The 20,804-nt window shown below is 35.4% G+C and overlaps 1 protein-coding gene across 4 annotated transcripts in view; it reads right to left on the reverse strand.

Annotated features, from left to right (window-relative positions):
• LOC120630092 (lysine-specific demethylase 3A) overlaps positions 1 to 20,804 on the reverse strand; it is a 229,075-nt gene that overhangs the window by 153,724 nt on the left and 54,547 nt on the right. For all 4 annotated transcript variants that reach the window (XM_039899237.1, XM_039899236.1, XM_039899239.1 and 1 more), the window contains one exon: positions 16,559 to 16,672. In XM_039899237.1, coding sequence (XP_039755171.1) covers positions 16,559 to 16,672 — 114 coding nt within the window. The remainder of the gene's footprint in view (positions 1 to 16,558; positions 16,673 to 20,804) is intronic.

Raw genomic sequence — 20,804 nt, forward strand, 5'->3', positions numbered from 1 at the left:
CACAAAGCCCCATTGGGGTATTATTCCGTTAAAACATAAATAAACCCCGTACAGTCTGGTACAAACGTTACGTTTTCTACTCTATTTTCGTTTAAATTCAGTATTTTGGAGAAAACTTAACACGAAGTAACCATTAACTTAACTAATAGCTGGATATAGCATATAATGCCCGAGATAAAACTTAAAGCGCCAACTTTCAAGTTCATTCCGAAAGTTCAAAGAATAAATTCCGCACTAATCCTCTAAAACTTTAGCATTAAATTCTGGAACAAATTCTTGGTCAAGAAACTTAAAACAAAGCCTTTTGAAGTTATAAAATTAAGTCCTAAAATAAACTTTTACTGACTTTATATATAGACTTACTTAGCTGGCGAGTAATGGAAAAGATTTCGCAGCCAGACATTGCACTCATCCTTCTATTTATCAGATGTTGTATCAGAAAGAGATTTTAAAACAAGATGGCCGCCATATTGTCATGGGTGGGCATATTGTGATAAGCGGTGGTTCTCAGTTCGTTTAGACAATGGAGTAATTTTAACCTTAAAAAAAGCACATTTATTTACTTTATTTATAACTTCGATCTCTAATAAAAATGTAGCTTAATAACAACGCCATTAATGAGATTTAGAGACTACACAAATTCACTTGTTTAATTACATACCTACTCGTGAATATCGAATGCGTTTCATTATTTTATGTCACTAACTATTTAATGCTATTAACTGAACAATAGTGAGTGTCCACCAGCACTGGGCCAGTGTGGTGGACTTCGTCTTTAACCCATTCTCATTTCGGGAGGCGACCCGTGCCTGGTAATGGGTTGATATGATGATAATGATTACTGTATAAGATGGAAGTTAACTTTTCCTGTAGAAAAGAAAAGAAATTTCGAATTGGACATTTCCCCCACCCTAAAGAAACAATGAAATAGCTGGAAAAATTTCAAACTGTTGTTATCCAAATTTATTTTAGTTTTTTATTCGTTGTAGTAATCATGGAATCAATTATAAAATGAAAAAAAGGAATTTGTACTACCATATGTTACTTAAAACACAGAACAAAACCCTTTGCTATTTCTGGCTAATAACAAAATGTCTAGAGACAAACGGGAATAGCGGCCATGTTTAAACCAGACACAGGAGAGCATAAATTGGGCTTTTGTTCTCACTGCAGTGGTAATGTTCTCTGTAGAACGCCATAAAAGATATTGTAAGTGCTACCGGTATTGTTGCAAACATACAATTAAGGTTGTACGGAGAAAGAACGGCACTAATAACATGTGATTATTTACTATGAAAGAAACGAGTACGATTGCGTCCGTAGCAAATACGTCGTTTCAAATGATGAAAATGATGCTGTTTTATGAAAATGACCGTATATTTACGTAATTGACCTCAAACACACCGGCTATTGGATTACGATTATATTATAGACCTATCATTTTTAACGATATAATAGTAAAATAGTAAAATCTATTTGCCAGTTTGCTTTTCTCTAAAACTAAAAAAAAACATTTAGTATTAAAAGAAACTCCAAATTCATAACTTACAGCGTGTAGTTGTTTTAGTACGTATCTCTAATTACAGCATAACACATTATAAACGAAGTGGTGATAGCGCAGTGGGTAGGAGCTCAACTTTACTGTCGGGGTGCCCAAGTTCGAATTCTAGCACGCACCTCTAGTTTTATGCGTTTTATGTAATTAAAAATATCACTTGATTCGACGGTGAAGGAAAACATCGTGAGGAAACCTGCATGCCTAAGAGTTCTACACAATGTTCTCAAAGGTATTTGGAGTCCACCAATCCGCACTAGGCCAGCGTAGTTGACTGCGGCCTTAACCCCTTCTCATTGTGAGAGGAAACCTGTGCCCTGGGTCAGTAAACGAGTAAATATGATAATGATGGCATTATAAACGCAAACATCAATCTATTTAAACTTAAAGCACATTATTAACTATCTCTAGAGAGATCACTTCTTCAATCTTCCCTTGACACTTATTTCGGTTCTCTTCTGTACCTCTTTTCCCGCCATCTTATATGACCTTTCTTTTTGACCTGGGTTCCTGTCATTTTGGATTTCTACTTCAACTTATATCAACAGGTTATGCATAATTTTGATCGGTCTGCACGAAGATATCTTTTTTCTTTAACCAAACGTACACACAAAAGCAGATTAACTAACATTAGGTACTTCCAAAAGTAAAAAAAAGGTTAATTATAAATTTATCATAAGATGTGATTTTTTTATTTATGTAGGTTAACACCTTAATTTAAAAAGATTACTGTAAACAATGATCGTTATACAATCAAAATTAATGGTTTGTTTTTTTTACAGTCGTGATGAAATTCATTACTTAATTACTTTAACTATTAAAAAAAAAATATAATTAATTTACTATATTATAGCGCTATACGAAGTGAACTGCCGGATTCTACTACTACCATTTACATAATAATTACCCTAATCTGAATCAATCAAAGTCATGCCACTAGGGGAGATCCAGGAAAACGTTCCGTTTCTATCATCATCATCACTGTCTTTGGCATATTATGTGCATAAAAAGGCACTCACATTCAATCAATCGAGGACTAATGCAACCTACGAAACTATAGAAAAAGCAAAAGTATAAATTTTGAAACGAAAGAGCTTATATAATTTGTACCACATATATACTCGTTCATAAGTTTGTAGAAGCTTCAAGGAGGAAATTAAGTTAATATATAATACAAATTATCAAACATTACAATTTACAAAAAGAGTTTTACTGACTGGTAATAAATAAATAATTAATATAATGATTCATTTAACCTTGCTCGAACGCTTATACAGCACAGGTGTATGCGATGGAGATAACGTATTAGTTTTAAGATGCAAGCTGAAGCTACAAGGTAATAATATCATTATACTTTATTTTTATTATATAACTAGAGGTTTCCCGCCACGTTAAAAATTTAAGTTTTTCAATAAACCCCAATTTATTTTCTTGGATAAAGTGTATCCTATGGCCGTCCGCAGGATACAAACTATTTATTTTCCTTTGATTCGTTCTACTTCGTTAAAGACATGACTTTTTTTTTAAAGCAAGCGGGTAACTTTTGCCAGCTGTTTTTCCGGGATAATTATTACCCAATGCCCATCTCCAGGATGCAATCTACCAAATTTCAACAACATCGGTTCGACGGTTGAGCCGAACATAGGTAACAGACACATCAGCTTTTATAATATTAGTATTGATTTGTACGAATTGTAATGTTGTAATTATAATGATTAAATAGCATGAGACAGTTATTGGCTTCTTGTAATCTGATCGCAGATATCTACTTATGACGTTGGTTAAAAGGACTTTGTTCTAACCGACTGACTGACAACCCACAGCCGAGAAAGCCTGAATATATTTTTTTTTTAATTTTGAGATATACTTGAGCATCGAGATCCATGGCGGTTTACTGAAGAGTAAGTAAAGTAGAGTAAGTAGTATAGTCAAGAGGAACGAAAGAAAGTTTTAATGAAAGTCTGTCATTATAAAACTTCGTATTAGGGTTTTTATATAAACAATAATTCAACATACGGTTGAAATAGAGGTTGAAAGTTTGTATAAAGTCCTTAATTTTTCAAGGTTTATATATTCGGGGAACGGGGCATTCTCGATATCAGAAGTTCTACGCAGACGAAGTTGCTCGCTGGAATTTTAGGCGTGTCCGAGGAATGTCCGAACTGAGAATCGACCCGTGATTCGTAGCTATACCATCGCACCATTTTGGTACGCAACTCTGCAAATGCCCATGATTTTTATATTAGAAATGTCACGTAAAGCATTGAGTGGACACATAAATAACTGCGATACATAAGTTCCATTGTCTTCCAGTGCATATTCCCATGATGAATAGTTTCCTTCGCTTGGCATAAGATATACGTAGTTCAACTTCCTTAACTCGTTGTCATATATGATATGTTGAGCTGTCTATCTTTATATATTTCATACCTATCTAATATGCATATGAAAGGAATCCATTATAAATAATTCCCACCGTTTCTTTAATACTTCATATATCATTCCTATTATTAATATTAATGAAAATTCTCGCGGATAGGATACAAATATAATTTGATAAGATAAGGATACTCAAACATACTTTAGGTAATGAAATAATTACAGCAACATTAGAGATACTGAAGATATGACGTACCTAATCCTTAATTAATCTATTTAGTTAACCAAGTAAAATTAAGTACATTATGTACGAGTATGGTAATTATAATTACAATTATGTATATTCAGTTAACACACACACACATTACCTTCACGCTCGTCTGAGCTCAGATTATTTACCTACTTTATAAACACTAATAATAACAAAATTTTCGTTTGTTTGTTTGAACTCTCTAATCTCGGTAACCACCAGTCTAGTTGAACATATGATTTTTGAGAAGGGTAGCCTATTTATCATCACGCTATGACACTTAGCAGTCAAGAAAAGGAGGATTTTCTCCTCATAGGCTAGTAAATAGCGATTGCCTACTGATTAACACTTCATTCTCCCATTCGGGGGAACAGAATTCGAATCCTGGTACGTAACCTCTAACTTTTCAGGGTAATGTGCGTTGTCAATTGAAGCAATTAACCATCGTGAAGAAACGTACGTGCCTGAGAGTTCCCCATATTTTCTCAAAGGAGTATGAATTCCAACCCATTCGCAATGGACCAGCGTGGTGGAAACCGGCCAAAAACCTTCTCATTCTGAGAGAAGACTTGTAACCTGTAGTGGGGCCGTTAATGGGTTCTTAATGATGAAGATAGCTTTATTTATTTATTCAATAACCTTCACCTGAAAAACGTTTACTGTTTCTCACTCACTCTTACTGATGAACGTTTGGTAGATCGGTCAATCATTAAAACCAAAACATTATTTTCCGCTAAGGGTAATAACATGTTGCATAATTAATAATGATAATGAGTCCACCCAGCGTCGAGGGAATAATATAACCTACATCTCTACGTAAATCTATGTATAAGGAGGCATAGCCCAGCGATGGGAAAATAACAGATAGCGGATTTCATAACGATATTTGCCAACTATAAAACATCGTTCTCGCAATTTATACCATAAGTTGTCAGAATACGACTAAAGTCGTTAATATTGACTATAAAGTTATTTTTTCACTCAAACCGTAAGCAACACCGTAGCTAGTCTTTGCAAGAGCCTTCAAAAGACATTTCATTTATTCCTAAGTTCACGCAACAACAAGATATTATGTTCTTCTTGGAATTTAAATGCAATGGCGTTCGCAATATTTATGAGATATAAACATGGTCTGATACTGTATATAAAACTGTATATTTCAATCAGTTATCGGCACATCATTTGATAAGATAAGATAGGTTATTACTTGATAAAGTTAACAGTCTACATAAGATTAAACCTAGTTACAATTTAAAATTGCAGATATGATATCGAAGCAGGAAAAACACGTACGTTTTATCTTAGAGAATTCGAATACTGCAATTCATCAATAGAACCATTATAATAATAATAATTAATTATCTATAGTAATATTATAAATGCGAAGCGTTGGTAACCTGGTGGATTGGACTTCGGTTTCACTTTCGAAGGGGCCAAGTACAAAGCCGCACGTGGCACGCACCTTTAACTTAGAAGTTATTGCGTTTTAAGCTATTTATTATTTAAAACATCGTGAGTTTGATGTTCTCAAAACTTGTGAAGTCCACCTGTAATTTCTTCACATTCTGAGAGCGGACTCGTTCCCTATAGTGTAGTAGTGTGTATTAACCCGTTCTGTTTGTTCGTTATTTATGTTAGGCCAAATCACTACACCAATATTGACGAAAATTGGCACAGAGATTTTGCATCCTCTAGACCTCAATAGAATTTTAGAAAGACAACATTTCGTAAAGAGATAGTCGTTCAATCAAACTACAATACGTATTATTTTTGTATTGAGCCACAAAGAAAACATACTATAATTACTTTACCCATTAAAAATATTTTTATTATCGTGATTAATCTATACACAATGCTATCGAGAATTTCATTGTTTTTTTATCGATTTGTTACATAAATATTTTAATGATTGACTCATTGTTATTAAGCTTATTAAATTCCGCTCCACTTCAAAAATACCGAAAATAAGTGGTCGTACAAATAACACGTACTTACATACTTTTTTGAAAGTGTTAATTCCGAAATTAAAACAATCTGTTAAGTATGCTTTTGACTTTGCCATTCGAGGGGCTTTGTTATGACTACAGAAATTGAATGAAAACTTACTTTGTTTACCAAAAGCAAACGCTTACAGCAATAATAAAAGGTCTTAACTTTAATTGTATCGTCTTTTGTCTGGAACACAGCATATCACATTTTGTAATTATATATTTCAAGGTGGATTTTCAAAAGAGATACTGACTTAAACTGGTTTGCTGAGTAATGTTCATAATAAAAGTAGGTTAGAAGTAAACGATTGCCTCCGCCCAGATTTTTTATTTACCCATGTCCTCAGTACGTATTCTATAGTACTCTTGCAAAGTCCGCATTCTCTCTTGCAGAAAACTTTCCATCAAAATTGGTTTAGTCTTTCTCTAAATTTCACCTTGCAAAGTCTTTTACTGTTAATGAAAGTCCTCCAATCATCGGTTCACCTATCCCAAAAAGAAATACAGAGGAACCGAGACATACAAATAATTTAAAAACGTTTTTAGTTCAAATACTTGCAAAAGCCTAATGAGACAGTTATTTCTAAATCGCAGACAGTCAATTAAATTGTATTTATTTGTATACCTACATTATTTTTTGTTACCTGGTCGTGATTTCTCGTTATCAGACCGCAATAATAGACCAAACCGGTTCGTATTGGTGTTACAAGTTACAATGGAAATGTAAATGCGATGTTACGCTCGCCCGCCTGCCTTTCAACCGTGCATGATTAACCGTGAATGTTACGCTTTATCGACTACGGAATCTGCATGGAATTCGATAGAGGCTATTAATAATGCTAAAATGAGGCGTACTTTACAAATCTGTTTGCACTTGAAGCTAAGATCAGGCTGCCCTTGGCGAATTCACTGGAAGCTGAAATGAGACTTCACAAATTCTAAATTTCTGGTCGCTAAAATGAATTGACAAACTTTAATGAATTTGACGTTAATTGCAGCCTTATTTCACAAACTGCGATACACTTCACGATAAATTGAGGCTTACTTTAACAAATTTTCATGCACTGTATTGTCACCTACGGATCACGAGGTTCAATTTTTGATTTCAGATTCTGGTAAAAATTGGGTACTCTGTCACGATATTTCCAGTTCGGGAAGCACTTTAACCCGTCACTAACATGTTATTAACAATCGTAAATATCCATCAACCCACTAGGGCAGGAAGTCTGTACCCATTGAAAAATTAATAGTAAGGATGTTGATATACTCGTACCCGTTGGCCAGTCAGATTTCAGTTCAGTAGCACTTCTAATTCAGAGCATATACCTGAATAGGACAGAGATTTGGAGTGTAAACCCACGAGAAGGGTTGGGCAACGGAATTTCCTTGCAGAATTTCCTAAAAATATCTTACAAATATATAATATAATCCAGCATCTCGTTATCAGTAGTCAAGCATACTAACCACTAGACTAAAGCCTCATTATAACAGTATTTAATAGAACAAAAGCACGTTATAATAACAAAGAGACCAAAGGATGGATGCTATAATACATAAACCAGACGAGTTTCGTTTCATCTTACATGCCTACATCAATGTCAGGGAAATCCTCCCCCCATCGCGGACCACCTCCCCAAGGGGGGGGGGCGGGCAGTAGAGTAAGCTAACTGAAGCAAACATTACTCGTTTAAAAACATCTACACGTGCCAACAAGTTGTTTCAACCTAGTTAATAATGAGCTTGTCCTTCTTAAGTAACAGAGTAACGGATCTCCGTGTTTTTTGCATGTACAATATGTAAAAAGCCAGAAAACAAAGGAAACGTGAGGCAAAGAAAGGAACTATGATGTCACTTAAGTTCAAATCAAATCAAAAAGCATTACACTGCAAACAAAACTGCTGCATCCCCACTAATAATATAAATGCAAAAGTTTGTTTGTTTGTCCTTTCTCCACGCTAACAGAGCAACCAATCAACTTTATATTTGGCATAGAGTTGAAAGAACGCAGAGTTACACAGCACGATTTTTAAAAACCGTAATTAACGCGGGCCACCACTAGTTGGAAAATAATTCATTTTATAATGTCTCTCATTAAAGCTACGAGTAAGCAAAGCACATATTTCATCGATGTAACTCAATGATATATGTGTTTGTGAAATGTTAAACGTTTTATTTCAAAAACATCATTATCAGTAGATGTCAAGTAACTTATTAAAAGACCTATAGCTTCTTCATAATACTAACGTCAGTCACTTAATCAATAGCATGAAACGCACAAAAAAATAGGCTATCGTCTTAAGTCGGTTAGTCTGTAATTGCTGACGTAGGCAAACTTTACTCGTTTAAAATTTGCGGCAACAATTTCTCTTGCTTGCGTGCATGACGGCCTCAACTTGCAAACTTTCAGTATAGCTTGATTGAGTTTTTTAATGATAACTGAGTTTTTAACTTAGATTGTTAGAGTTTGGAACGAAGCGTTTTAATCTTATAAAAATTCTTGCGACGCAGCGCGAGGGTGTGAGAGATTGTCTTCGTCGTTTCCTTTAATCTTTTGTATGAAAGGGTGCAACGCTTTTAATATCCGACAATGTAATATATGATGGGGGTGTTATTACTTTGAACAAGTAGGCATACAGTGAACATAAAGCTTAATTTGCTATAATCCGCGGAAATCTGTACCGTGCAATTTATAATTTCTTCAAGCTTTATACTTCACACCAAACACATCTTCCAAAATGTTCTCCCTACGCACGTTTTGCTCCAGCACCGGAGAATCCTAAGATGTTAACTTGACAATGAATATGTCCCAATAACTTAGTAAAGATTTTCCTGGTTTTCAGGGATTAGAGAAAATTAAACTATTGTTTAAAGAAGCGGTTATAGCCTAGTGATTAAAATTTCGGCTTCACTTTTAGGGGTCCGAGTTCAAATCCCGACACACAAGCTCGTTTCAAAGAAGTGTGAAGTCCACTGATTCGCATTGGGCCAGCTTATCGAACTACGGCCTAAACCCTTATACTATAGGCAGCCGAGTGGCGCAGTGGGCAGTGACCCTGCTTTCCGCGTCCAAGGCCGTGGGTTCGATTACCACAACTGGAAAAAATGTTTGTGTGATGAACATGAATGTTTTTCAGTGTCTGGGTGTTTATATGTATATTATAAGTATTAATGTGTATTATATTCATAAAAATATTCATCAGCTATCTTAGTGCCCATAACACAAGCTACTCTTACTTTGGGGCTATATAGCGATGTGTGTCTTGTCGTAGTATATTTATTTATTTATTTATTCTACTTGTAGTAGGAGACCCGTGCCCTGTAGTGGACCTGTAATAGGTTCATATGATGATGATGCCGCTAATGTTCATTATATATCATGGAATTCAGCAAAGTATGCATTGTTATATATAATATATAAGATTGTGGTATTCCTAATTTCGATTCCCTAACCCCGGACTGTGATGGAAATTTCGTCTCAGATAATTTTGTGTCGAACTCGACCCTGAACTCCAACTCAGGAAGTCATCTGTTACTAGGTACTATACTAACTTATTCGTGATTATTCTAGTTTTCACCGTTTAATACTCTATTTCCAAATTTTATAAAATGTATCTGGTACACATTTGAACCCTTAAAAATAGAAGATTTATCGGAATCGACTTGGTTGATTACGGCGGTAATAGTGTAGTAGGTATTCGTTTAAAATAGTGAAATATTCTCTAGAATATTCCAAAACTTTCACAGGCGTCAAACACGCTTGTTTCATTATTCATACAAAACAATACTCTTCGCAAAAATGATTTAAATATTTACATATTTATAGAATTCTTATTAGATTATTGCTCTCAACAAGATCGACCGAATCCACAGACTAGGCGAGACGTGGTAGAAAACTGGTTATACAACTGTTAAATTATTTATGTCGATCCCAATAAATTATGTAGGAATCACCAGACTATTCCTATTAAAAAGAACTCGCAAAACAACATCGTCACTGCCCAAAATATTTAGATAGATTAATACATAAATAGAAAAAGTTTATTGGAACATAACACAAAGAAACAAAACACTAAAACACAAACAGTACCTACTTAGTGCTACGTTGCGAAGTTTTGTTTTTATAAATCCCGCTGGAACCGATTTTTCCCCGGACTACGAATGTTAATTTTTTAGTATGTGTGCCATGTTTAGTCAGAAGCTTTAGCGGTCAAACCGAGCATAGATAACAAGGGTATTAAACTAAAGGTTCAAATGACATATTAAATCAATGGTTGAATGATTCATGTCTTTTTCTAGAATGCACTTTAATTTGAGTGAAACGTGTGACGTTATATTAGGTTAAGTGGATAGTGTTAAAATTATTTTTCGTGAAAGTCAAGCACGTTAACTACTTGACCAGCAAGTAACCTTTTATATTTTACCTACTTATTATTCATATTAAAACCTCAATTTATTTCAAAGCAGAACTTAGAAGTTGGTAATTCACGCAATAAAAATTAGGAGATATACTTAATGAGAATAGAGAAAAAGCGCTGAAAGTTGCATTTGCTGACAAAAGTAGATTTTGCGGGAGACAGCCAATCAATCACAGCTTTACCGGGAGGCGGCCGGGCTAACCGAAAATAGCGGCACTGGCATAACCACCACCTGGCTCGAATATGTATATAATAAAGGGGAGGCGTGGGTGAAACGGGCGCGGAAAATCAATAAAGCGGGCGGCGAGCATCAAAACATACCCTTTCCACCGTTTCTCCCGTTTCTCCCACAAAGCCTCCCGTCGCCCGGGGAACACCCCCACTTGTTTGGCAGACACCGTCCTTGATCTACCCACTTCGTCCGGGCGTTCAAATTTGGATAAACACTCGTATTCTCTCACTAGAAAATTGGGTCGGTTATGCGTTTCGCATTTACGAGTACCACCCATTACTCACTTAATGTTTATAATCTACCTAGTTATTTCAAATTTGTTTTCAATTTTATCTTTTTGCATGGCGAGCAATAATTAACTATTGAAACAACGTCTATATATGACACGTAACACAAATAACTTTTTCTAAAGAGCCATACATATTACTGTTAAATATTTGATAGAAGCATTAGGTAATTCGCGAATTTCCATAATACACTTATAACGAACATTTCAGCTTTCTTTAAAACTGAAATTGGTGTGGCATTTTTAACATTTTAGATTTCTTAGAATATTCTTCAGAGTAATACTTGTAAAAACAACAAGTCTTTAGTTTGAAGAAAATATATTGTTCCGACTGGATAACGTGGGAAGGGAAGGAAGAAAGTAAAATGCTCAGAAATTGGCAAACGAAACGTGTTAAACGAATTAATATTGACTTAATTTATTTAACATTTCCTACCTGTCGGATTTCCAATATTGCGTGTTATTGGAAATCGGATCTTCTATTGTTTTTTGTAAACTGATGCCTTTTTAATAAGAGTAGTAAATAATCTAGTATTAGCAGTAGTCAGTGGCGTGCACTTCATACACCGCAAAAGCACTGCTTACCCTAAAATTGATATATAACTCGTATAGGAGGAGGATTTTTGCCATTCTATGTCATTTTACTGCCTTATGCATACCCTGGTAAGAAACCCAGTACACGCCACTGGCATTAGTAGAGCTTTATGTGACAGAGCTCGTCCGGCGAGAAATGCTGTATTTCGTTCTCAAACGTATAGGCATTGGTTTTGCAATTACCATCGGGCAGCTCGGCTTGATCGGAGAATAACTATAAAAAAAATATCTATGCTGCCTGTATAGATCACGAGGTCATGTATTCGATTCCCGGTTCTATCCGGTTCCCGAGTCTAACATAGTATCTAGTCGGCTATCGCCAACTAAATAAACACAGTGTAGATATGGATTATTACGTTGGTTATTTATAAAGAGACAATGAGCATGTTTATTGGTCGATTTTGTCACTCTCAATCTTTATTCTGACTCTAATAAGGCTTACGATGAATGTTCCAATTGTGTAATTTTTACTAGGAATCAGTACAATAAATACTATAGGACTAACGAGCCACCGCTCGGATTTAGGTCCGAACCCTTATCCGATAATCTATTGAGGCTTTATGGTTGATTCATACTACATGGCCTTCTTTATGGGTAGGTGCATCATGAATGCTCTGTACTTTATGACTGTCTTTACATACAGAGAGGTGCCTGACGCATACCAGTCCTTTGGGGGAAACGGAGTAGATATGTGGGACTTGCACCCACTACAAACTCTGTAGGTCCCTCAACAGACCTATAAGTGAGAGTACGGGATACATTTGCGTATTCACAGCAACTGTTTTTAGGACTGGTTTTTCTATGAAATTTTCACAACTTTAAGTGGAAACTATTTCTTAAATAGAGAAAAAACAAAGTATAAAAAATAATACAAACATACTTAATAAAAAAAACTTTAAATATTTGTTTGTATATTGTATATTTGTATATTATATAATTATTACTAGTTAAAGGCAAGATAAATATGAGCCATAAGCGTATTAAAAAATGTATATATTTTTGTTTGTGTTAAAGAATAGACTATAGATAGATTTGGATACTATTATGTCGTACCTACCTATGGACGGAAACGTACTTTTGTTTTAATAACTGTTTTGTATGTGTAATAGCCCGTGATTTGATATGGTTCCAGGATTCACTTTATAAGATATATAATAGAAGTAGCCTCAACCACGCTTGGACTCTTTGATTATCTGTTGCAAAAAAAACCATTTGATTCTAGACTTTCCCTCAGCGTATAAGAAGGACAAACTTTCACAGTTCTGCATTTATTATTTTTAGTTATATATTAAAGATGAGTATTATATAACACTTACAGGTATGTATTGTATAAAGTTCTCAAATAATCGCAAACTCAATAAAATATTCGATAGATACCTACGTAAGAAATAGCCTTACGAAATGAAAGTGTTATAATTTTTCGCAGATAGATACCGTATAATGTATTCATGGTATGCAGACTTAACGTTCAACGGATTAAATATGCAAAGAATAAAAATGAAGCCAGCGCCAAGCAGTCATAGTTTATTTGGATTTACTTCCCTTGGACGGTTTCGACCCAATAATACTAAGCTTAGCAATGACTCAATACTTATGGCAGTGTTTCTCAAACGTATAGGCTCACGTCTTCCAGACCAATGCGCAACCCCTTTATGACAGGAAAATAGAGGGAAGTGTTGTTTCGAGTGAATAATTTGATTGCGCCGGCCAAGCAATGTTGAGCTAACAAGAACTGCCTCTTTGGTCTAATATGTTCAACTGCGGTTCACGGAGTATTGTATTCGATTTCCGAGTTAGGCAAAAATTTATAATGGTTTAAAAAACTCAGTATCTACCAACCAACCTGAAGTTAGTTATATGTACACCCCTTGTGCCTCCGAAAGCACTTTAGGTCATTATCACTAATATAAAAATAATTGCCAACCCGTATTGGATGCAGCGTGGTTGGTATACGCTGAAACCGTCTCTCCTATAAGTGGAGGCCTTTGCCCAGCTGTGGGACGATAGTTCACTAGTTGATGATGATGATGTATAGATAAGGCCCAAACAAAGTGTACAAACTAATAATTACCTGCGTCCACAATGGCGGGGAATATACAAATAACTTGCAACCAATTGCATGACGCGCCCTTTTGAACATGCCATGATTGGTCGTTCTCGTAATCGTCGTACCACCATGTAGGTTAGCTGTACTCTTTTGTTCGGCCTTTATATAAAATATGAGGCAGCTAATCAACTGAAACATCGGTCTCAGTCAATATAACTAACTCCTGATTTAACTATTAATAAATAAAATATTAGCAAGACAAAGCTCTATATCCCTCCTCCGAGACATGATGAATAACAAAACACAAAGAATATAACTGGTATATCCAAAATCGTTGCATAATAATTATTAACACAAATTACGATTTCGTCAGTTTCCATCTTAATTCTAACTTAGTAGGTACCTATCAAGTTTTTATTTTCACATTATTCTGATATTTGTATCTCTATTGTTTTTGTTTTTTTTGTCAGTTACCCAACTGACAAGAATTACCCTGCGACCCTTTGCTGCGCATACATAGACTTCACTTTGAGAACCCCTGTATAATGGAATAGAAAACAGGCATTCATAACTATGACTCAGATTCAAGTTTTGGGGTCAGTGATGCTTTAAACTATTGTGTTGCGAGTTGCATTTACTGTCGTAATTAAATAATGTAATTTATTTGTGAATTAGTTTAATACTTACTATATAGATTTGGATATGGAAATCATTAAAAGCATTGGAAAGGTTTTTTGCGTTTAAAAGATACGTTTATAACACAGCCCCCAAACAACCATCACTGTTTCAGAATTAAATAAATTATTTTTAAGGACAAAAATAAGAAATTCTTACATTATAAAATAATACGATGTAAGTAGGAAAGCCTCGAGGGCTACTTTCAAAGCGACATATGAGAACAGTAGCATATTTAATTTATGTGTATTAATGGTTTATACTGTCCTGCAACGTCTACTATTCTTTGAAATAAACAAATGGTAAATTAAATTAATACCTTCGCTTTATTTAATCAGCTGCTTCATAATTAAATAATGCAGAAAATGAGGTTAAATTTTTGTATGACTGATGTTTTTAATTTTTCAACAACGCGAAAAGTATTTTGCAATTGCGAATAAAAAATTAAGTACATAATACGAGTACATTATTACGTAAAGATTTGTCGGTTTTCAGAGCATTATGTTTATTAATTTACTGTAATTGATAGTTAACAACAAAAAACAAATATCAAGATCCATTTACCGTAGGCACGCTTCGTCTACAGTTAAGTTTCTAATAAACTGTAATAGCCTCTGAATTATTCTAAAAGTTAACACAAATATGAATAAATTTCAATATAAAGCTAAAAGGCCAGCTATTCTTATTGAGAAAACAGGGTCATGGTTTTTTTCCATCATGGACTGAAGGACTTTGTTCATCTGCTGCATTAAATTGCTTTTAAAGTAGATTAAGCAAGTTTACATTAGATTATTCAATTCAAGCCTATTTTAAACCTTGTATCATTGTATAGTGGTTGTTTTTGAAGAGAAATTCTACTTACTGTTAAATGCCTACATATTTATTTAAGAATGTATATACGTGTAAATGAAAACCGAAATAGTACTTCACAGGCCAAGTACATTATGTACTGTCTCTGAGACATATCTGTGAAACCAAAAACCTAATATTTTTAGTTTTATTTTATTTACTAAATAGATAAGAAAACAGATAGAAAAAGAAATTAGATTCAGCACTAACAATTTATGCAAGTTTAAAATTGAATGTCTCCTGTCACTCAATTAGGTACGCGTCGCGTATTGTAGGTACAGTGCGTGTGTCGGCCTTTTATCTTAAATAGGGTTTTCATAAGTAATCACTTAAAATGTTTTAAATTCGTTTGTATGGAAAATGCTTTGGATTTAATATTTTTACAGAGTGATTCCTAATGAAATATACTCATGCACCCTTCAACAGTATTTCGTAATTTCGTTATTCGGTTACACGCAGTGGCGTGCAGTTCATACATGCGCGAAAGCACTGCATACCCTAAAATTTATATATAACTGGTATAGGGGGAGAATCTTTGCCGTTTTATGCAATTTTCCTGTTGTATGCATATCCTGGTAAGAAACCAAGCGCACGCCACTGGTTACACGTTGTATAGATGTCTCAGTTGGTTTATCTTAGAACAGGGCATCTTAAAACCCTTCGGAAAGTAGGTACATGTGCAGGGTGTTTGGTAGATAGCTCAATGAGGAGAGCTACACGTGTGGCATTGCCTCGAATATGGCGCAACATACACTGGCAGATTGCCCCAAATGGGCTGAGCCACAAGCTACAATGGGGCAAGCCCTCTACCTGACGCAGCCAAGGCTTCCAGTCACAGGTCTTAAAAGCTGGAACATCTTAGGGTTTCGTTGATAACAGTCCAAAGTAACCAATGCACCCTCTCCCCGAGGCGCGATGCCATCCATGGATTTAGGATTGAGGATTTGCCCAGCAAAAATAAACTTAATTTATGTAAGACTGCCCGTTTTAAACTATTAAAACACAGTGCAGTATAGTGAGAATTCTGAGCATTAGCTTTCTCTTAACCGGCCTAACGTTACCAATTCGTGGGTGAGAACTTATAATCAAGACCGAAAGCAGAAGTACTTTTTCACGTACATTTGATAATATCGTGTAAACGCATTTAAAATAAAGTACCTAATCATGGGAGGGGGGAGGAGGGAGGTCGTCAAACATAAGTCTCATCTGAATGAGACTTATGTTTGACGACCTCCCTGGCACAAAGGGAACTAAAAAATGAACTTGTATGTGTAATATATCTTAATACCTGGTAAGGCTGAAGGCTGGCGTAGTCCATAAACTGCAGTAGCCTATCGTGGAGGAACTCGACGGGTTGTGCGTCCGCCTGCAGCGTCACGTCAGCTGACAGCGGCGTGAACGTCTGAGGAACGACAAACAAGACATTCTGTTATACATAAACCTCTAAATCAGACTGAAAACTCTAAATATTAAAAAATATAGTTTTTTTGAAATGTAAAGCTGTTGGTAAACCAAATAAAAAAAAAATAAAAAATATCCATGACTACAGGCAACATTATGTAAAACCAACTACTTTGCGACCTGTCAATTTAGTTTAGTCAGTTGGAACCATTATTAAACGTAATAGGTTGTGCATGCTATTATCCGCTTTAGAATCACTATCAAAATTACGTGTTCAGGGTTGGTAACAGTTTAAGTTAAGGCTAAACAAACGCGTCAAACTCGCGACCGCCGTTGTGTGCAAATTTTCGTCCAATCACAGGGTTCCCTCGCTTTAAGCAAGTCTTGTGATTGGTTGCAAGAATAGTGCAAACATTGCACGGTACCGAGAACGAAGAAGAAGAGTCATGAGACCGAAGGCTCTTCTAGGCTCCTGCTTAGAAGAGGTTGAACAATTCCTATGCCTAACTCCGACCGCATACTACCCACCCAGGATCAAACAATTTTTGGTCGAAACCGGGAATCGAACCGAGAACTTCGTGATCCAGACGCGATAACAAAATAATCACCATGCCGATGAGGCATTATAGTAAATCCCAAATGTTTTAAGTCATTAAAAGACAATATAGATACATATGTATATCTACGCTATCAATAATTAATATGATATTCAGGTTAATGGGTTTCCTATGTACCGAGCATGAGCCATTTAGATTCAAAGTTTGTGATGACATACATCGTGTAACAACTACATATCACATCGAAGTTCTAATCTTTAATTTAACTAGCTAGCGTACCCAGCCTGCTTCGCCGGGCTAGATTTTGCTTTATTTTATTTAAACAATAAACTTACATCATTAAATTTTTAATTTAAGTCTCATTATAAGTATATTAAATCATTTATTTCTCTCCGTATTCATTCTCTTCTATTCTCTTCTCGAGCGGTCATTATCTACACCCATGTACACCCAACAATAGAATATCGTCATAGTAAATAAAAGCTGTATTTGACAGTTTGACAGTTCAAAAATAGGAGTTCTCCGATCGTCACCAAACTTTACAGGATTATTGAAATCGGTCCAACCGTTTCGGAGCCTATACGGAACATACCCACACACTTTCTCTTTTATATATATAGATAGATAGATAGATAGATAGGCGTTGTTGACAACTTATAACTAGAAGTAAGCATGTTTTACGAGGTCCTACGTTCGATTCCTGGTTCGGGATAAGTGTTAGTGTAGGTATGTGTGTATATTATGTGTATCACGGGAATCGTTCGTTTTGAGATAAACGTAGGTATCATCATCATTTCAACCTATTACCGGCCCACTACAGGGCACGGGTCTCTTCTCAGTGTGAGAAGAGGTTAGGCCATCGTCCACCACGTTGGCCAATTGCTAATAGGTAGATTTCACATGACTTTGAGAACATTATGGGGAACTTCTCCTAGGCGTACAGGTTTCCTCACGAGGTTTTCCTTTACCGTTGATATAACACCGAAAAGATAGAGTAACTTTTCAGAACTCGGTCTCCCCGAAAGGGAAGCCGAATTCCTTACCACTAGCGCTTTAAATAGTACTAGGAAATATACTAGGTATCTGCTTTTCCAGACTAAAATCTATGTTTGAGCTCTACCAAATCCACTTTGCAATTGTGGTGTGTTTGAGTAAAAAGCATACATCCAAACGTACGCATTTTTAATATAAGTACAATATAGATAGAACTTACATATTACTTAATTACAAAGTTCTTATTCGAAGTAAAGCATAATTATTCGAACACGATGACCCCATACTAAGATACGTGCAGGTCAAACTAATTTATTGTGGTTTGGTGAGACAGGATGTTTGTTTCTTGTGGTAGGGAGATCGTTAGGGCAGCGTGAAGGCACTTTTAAGGCTCTTATCCTTCTCTGCTATACAAAAGCATATGCAGGGCAGGTATGTGCCCAGCATAACTGAGGATGATAGTAAATATATAAGCGAAAACTTTCCGTGACAATGTGTTATTCCAAAAGCATTCACAAAAAAAATTTAAAATGCGAAACGAAAAGTTCTCGATGGTAGCACGTAACCGATCAATGAAATCAGTATTCTGCGCGGTTCGACTTGAATAACAACTATAAAATCACCTTCAATATTCAACACACTCCGCTATGTACGTTAGACGAGATTAAAGTGGTTGGAACTTGGAAAACATCACGGAGTTATTGCTTGTTCTTTGAAAACAAGTTTTACAAGAAAGGTGACACCAATTAAAATCTCTTTGAGTTTTGAAATAGTGTCCGAGAGTACAACTGATTATGTATCTTATGTTTGCCCAGAAATAAGTTTTTTTTTATATTTATCATTGACGGACCAAGCACTTGGCCTACCTAATGTTTTGACGGCCGAGTGGCGCAGTGGGCAGCGACCCTGCTTTCTGAGTCCAAGGTCGTGGGTTCGATTCCCACAACTGGAAAATGTTTGTGTGATGAACATGAATGTTTTTCAGTGTCTGGGTGTTTATCTGTATATTATAAGTATTTATGTGTATTATATTCATAAAAAAATATTCATCAGCTATCTCAGCACCCATAACACAAGCTACGCTTACTTTGGCGCTAAATGGCGATGTGTGTATTGTCGTAGTATGAATATTTATTATTTATCTATCATTTATTATTTTTCTTTTTTTTTTTTTTTAATTATTAACAATGCTTAAGAATAAATTAAAAAACACTATTAAAAATTTATAAAAAAAAAAAAAAACTTCCACCCTCCGCTTGCGGGGCTTTTATTATTTATTATTATAATGTTCGGTTGAAGACCATCGTATATAAACAGGACTACACTTTAAAGGGCATGCAAGGAGCACGTCCTGCAACATGCCGTGCTTTGCTCTCATTGAGGCGTAGGTATTAATTAAGCCTAACGTGCCGGTAATGACACCGTCAACCACGCCCAGATCGGAACACGGCAAATATAAGCATGGCGATAGTACGTACCCGGACGAGCTATGAAACAGAAAAAGTACTACTGCTACTAAAAGTACTCTTGTAGGTACATATTAGAAGAAAATAATAATCTTTCTATCTATACCTACTAATAATTAAACCGAAGGGTATATTTATTTACCTTTGGAACTATTGCTATTGATAGCTTAATATTTGAGGTAGGTTGGAGGCTATTTATCATTACGTTACGAACTTAATAATTCGAGCAACAGACGTTAGGTTGCAGAATGAATGCGACTTTTCTAATCGGAAGTTGTACTTGGACGATGTCACGGGGTACCGCTAGTCTACGTAACAAAGCTGATGATTTTAGAACTAACTGTTGAACTTAGTTTCAACAAACGATTCGTAAGAGCTGGAATTTATATTTTATATCACATTGTTAATGTCTCGTATGAAATTAAATTAAATTGTCCCACTGTTCAGTACAGGCTTGATTTTCAGGGAAGGCGTACTCACTACGCCGTGCCGCCTCAATGTGGTTTGGTGGACACACATAATATCACATACACATCATAATACTACACTACTAGTAATACCTACATCGATGTTTTAAATAGTATCCTTGCAAGACGATTGGCTTGGTATTTGCAAGTCCAAAGGAAAATATACGAGGCGTTAATTAGCAAAGTCGTACTATCGCGTATTCAGTAATGTTAATTATGCGATGCAAGACATCGACGATCGTTTATGAACGGTCGTACCTATATGTAATAAAATGTACACACGTGCAAACGTAAAAGGACTTTTATTGAACCCATAGAAAATGTAGTACCTACCTACTCGTATCTATAAGGCTATACTACACAGGGAGGTCGCCCGGACACGTGAGAACTGAATTACATTAGCACCATTTGCGATCGCTCCCATTACAAAATATTTGCACACATTAGTGACGATTGTTAAGTCAATAGCAATTTGATTACAATATGCGGGCTTCCAAACAATAGGGATTAAATAAATTGCGAGCAAACTTTGCGCATGTTTTGAAAATAGAAAATGAAACAAATGCATAGAAATAAATAAAAAGAAATTGTTATATATTGGTACTTAAATGTAATGAGAAAATTAATAATTTCAAAGAAGTTTTTTTTGA

This window comes from Pararge aegeria, chromosome 15 (assembly GCF_905163445.1).
Source record: "Pararge aegeria chromosome 15, ilParAegt1.1, whole genome shotgun sequence".
Classification (NCBI taxonomy): domain Eukaryota; kingdom Metazoa; phylum Arthropoda; class Insecta; order Lepidoptera; family Nymphalidae; genus Pararge; species Pararge aegeria.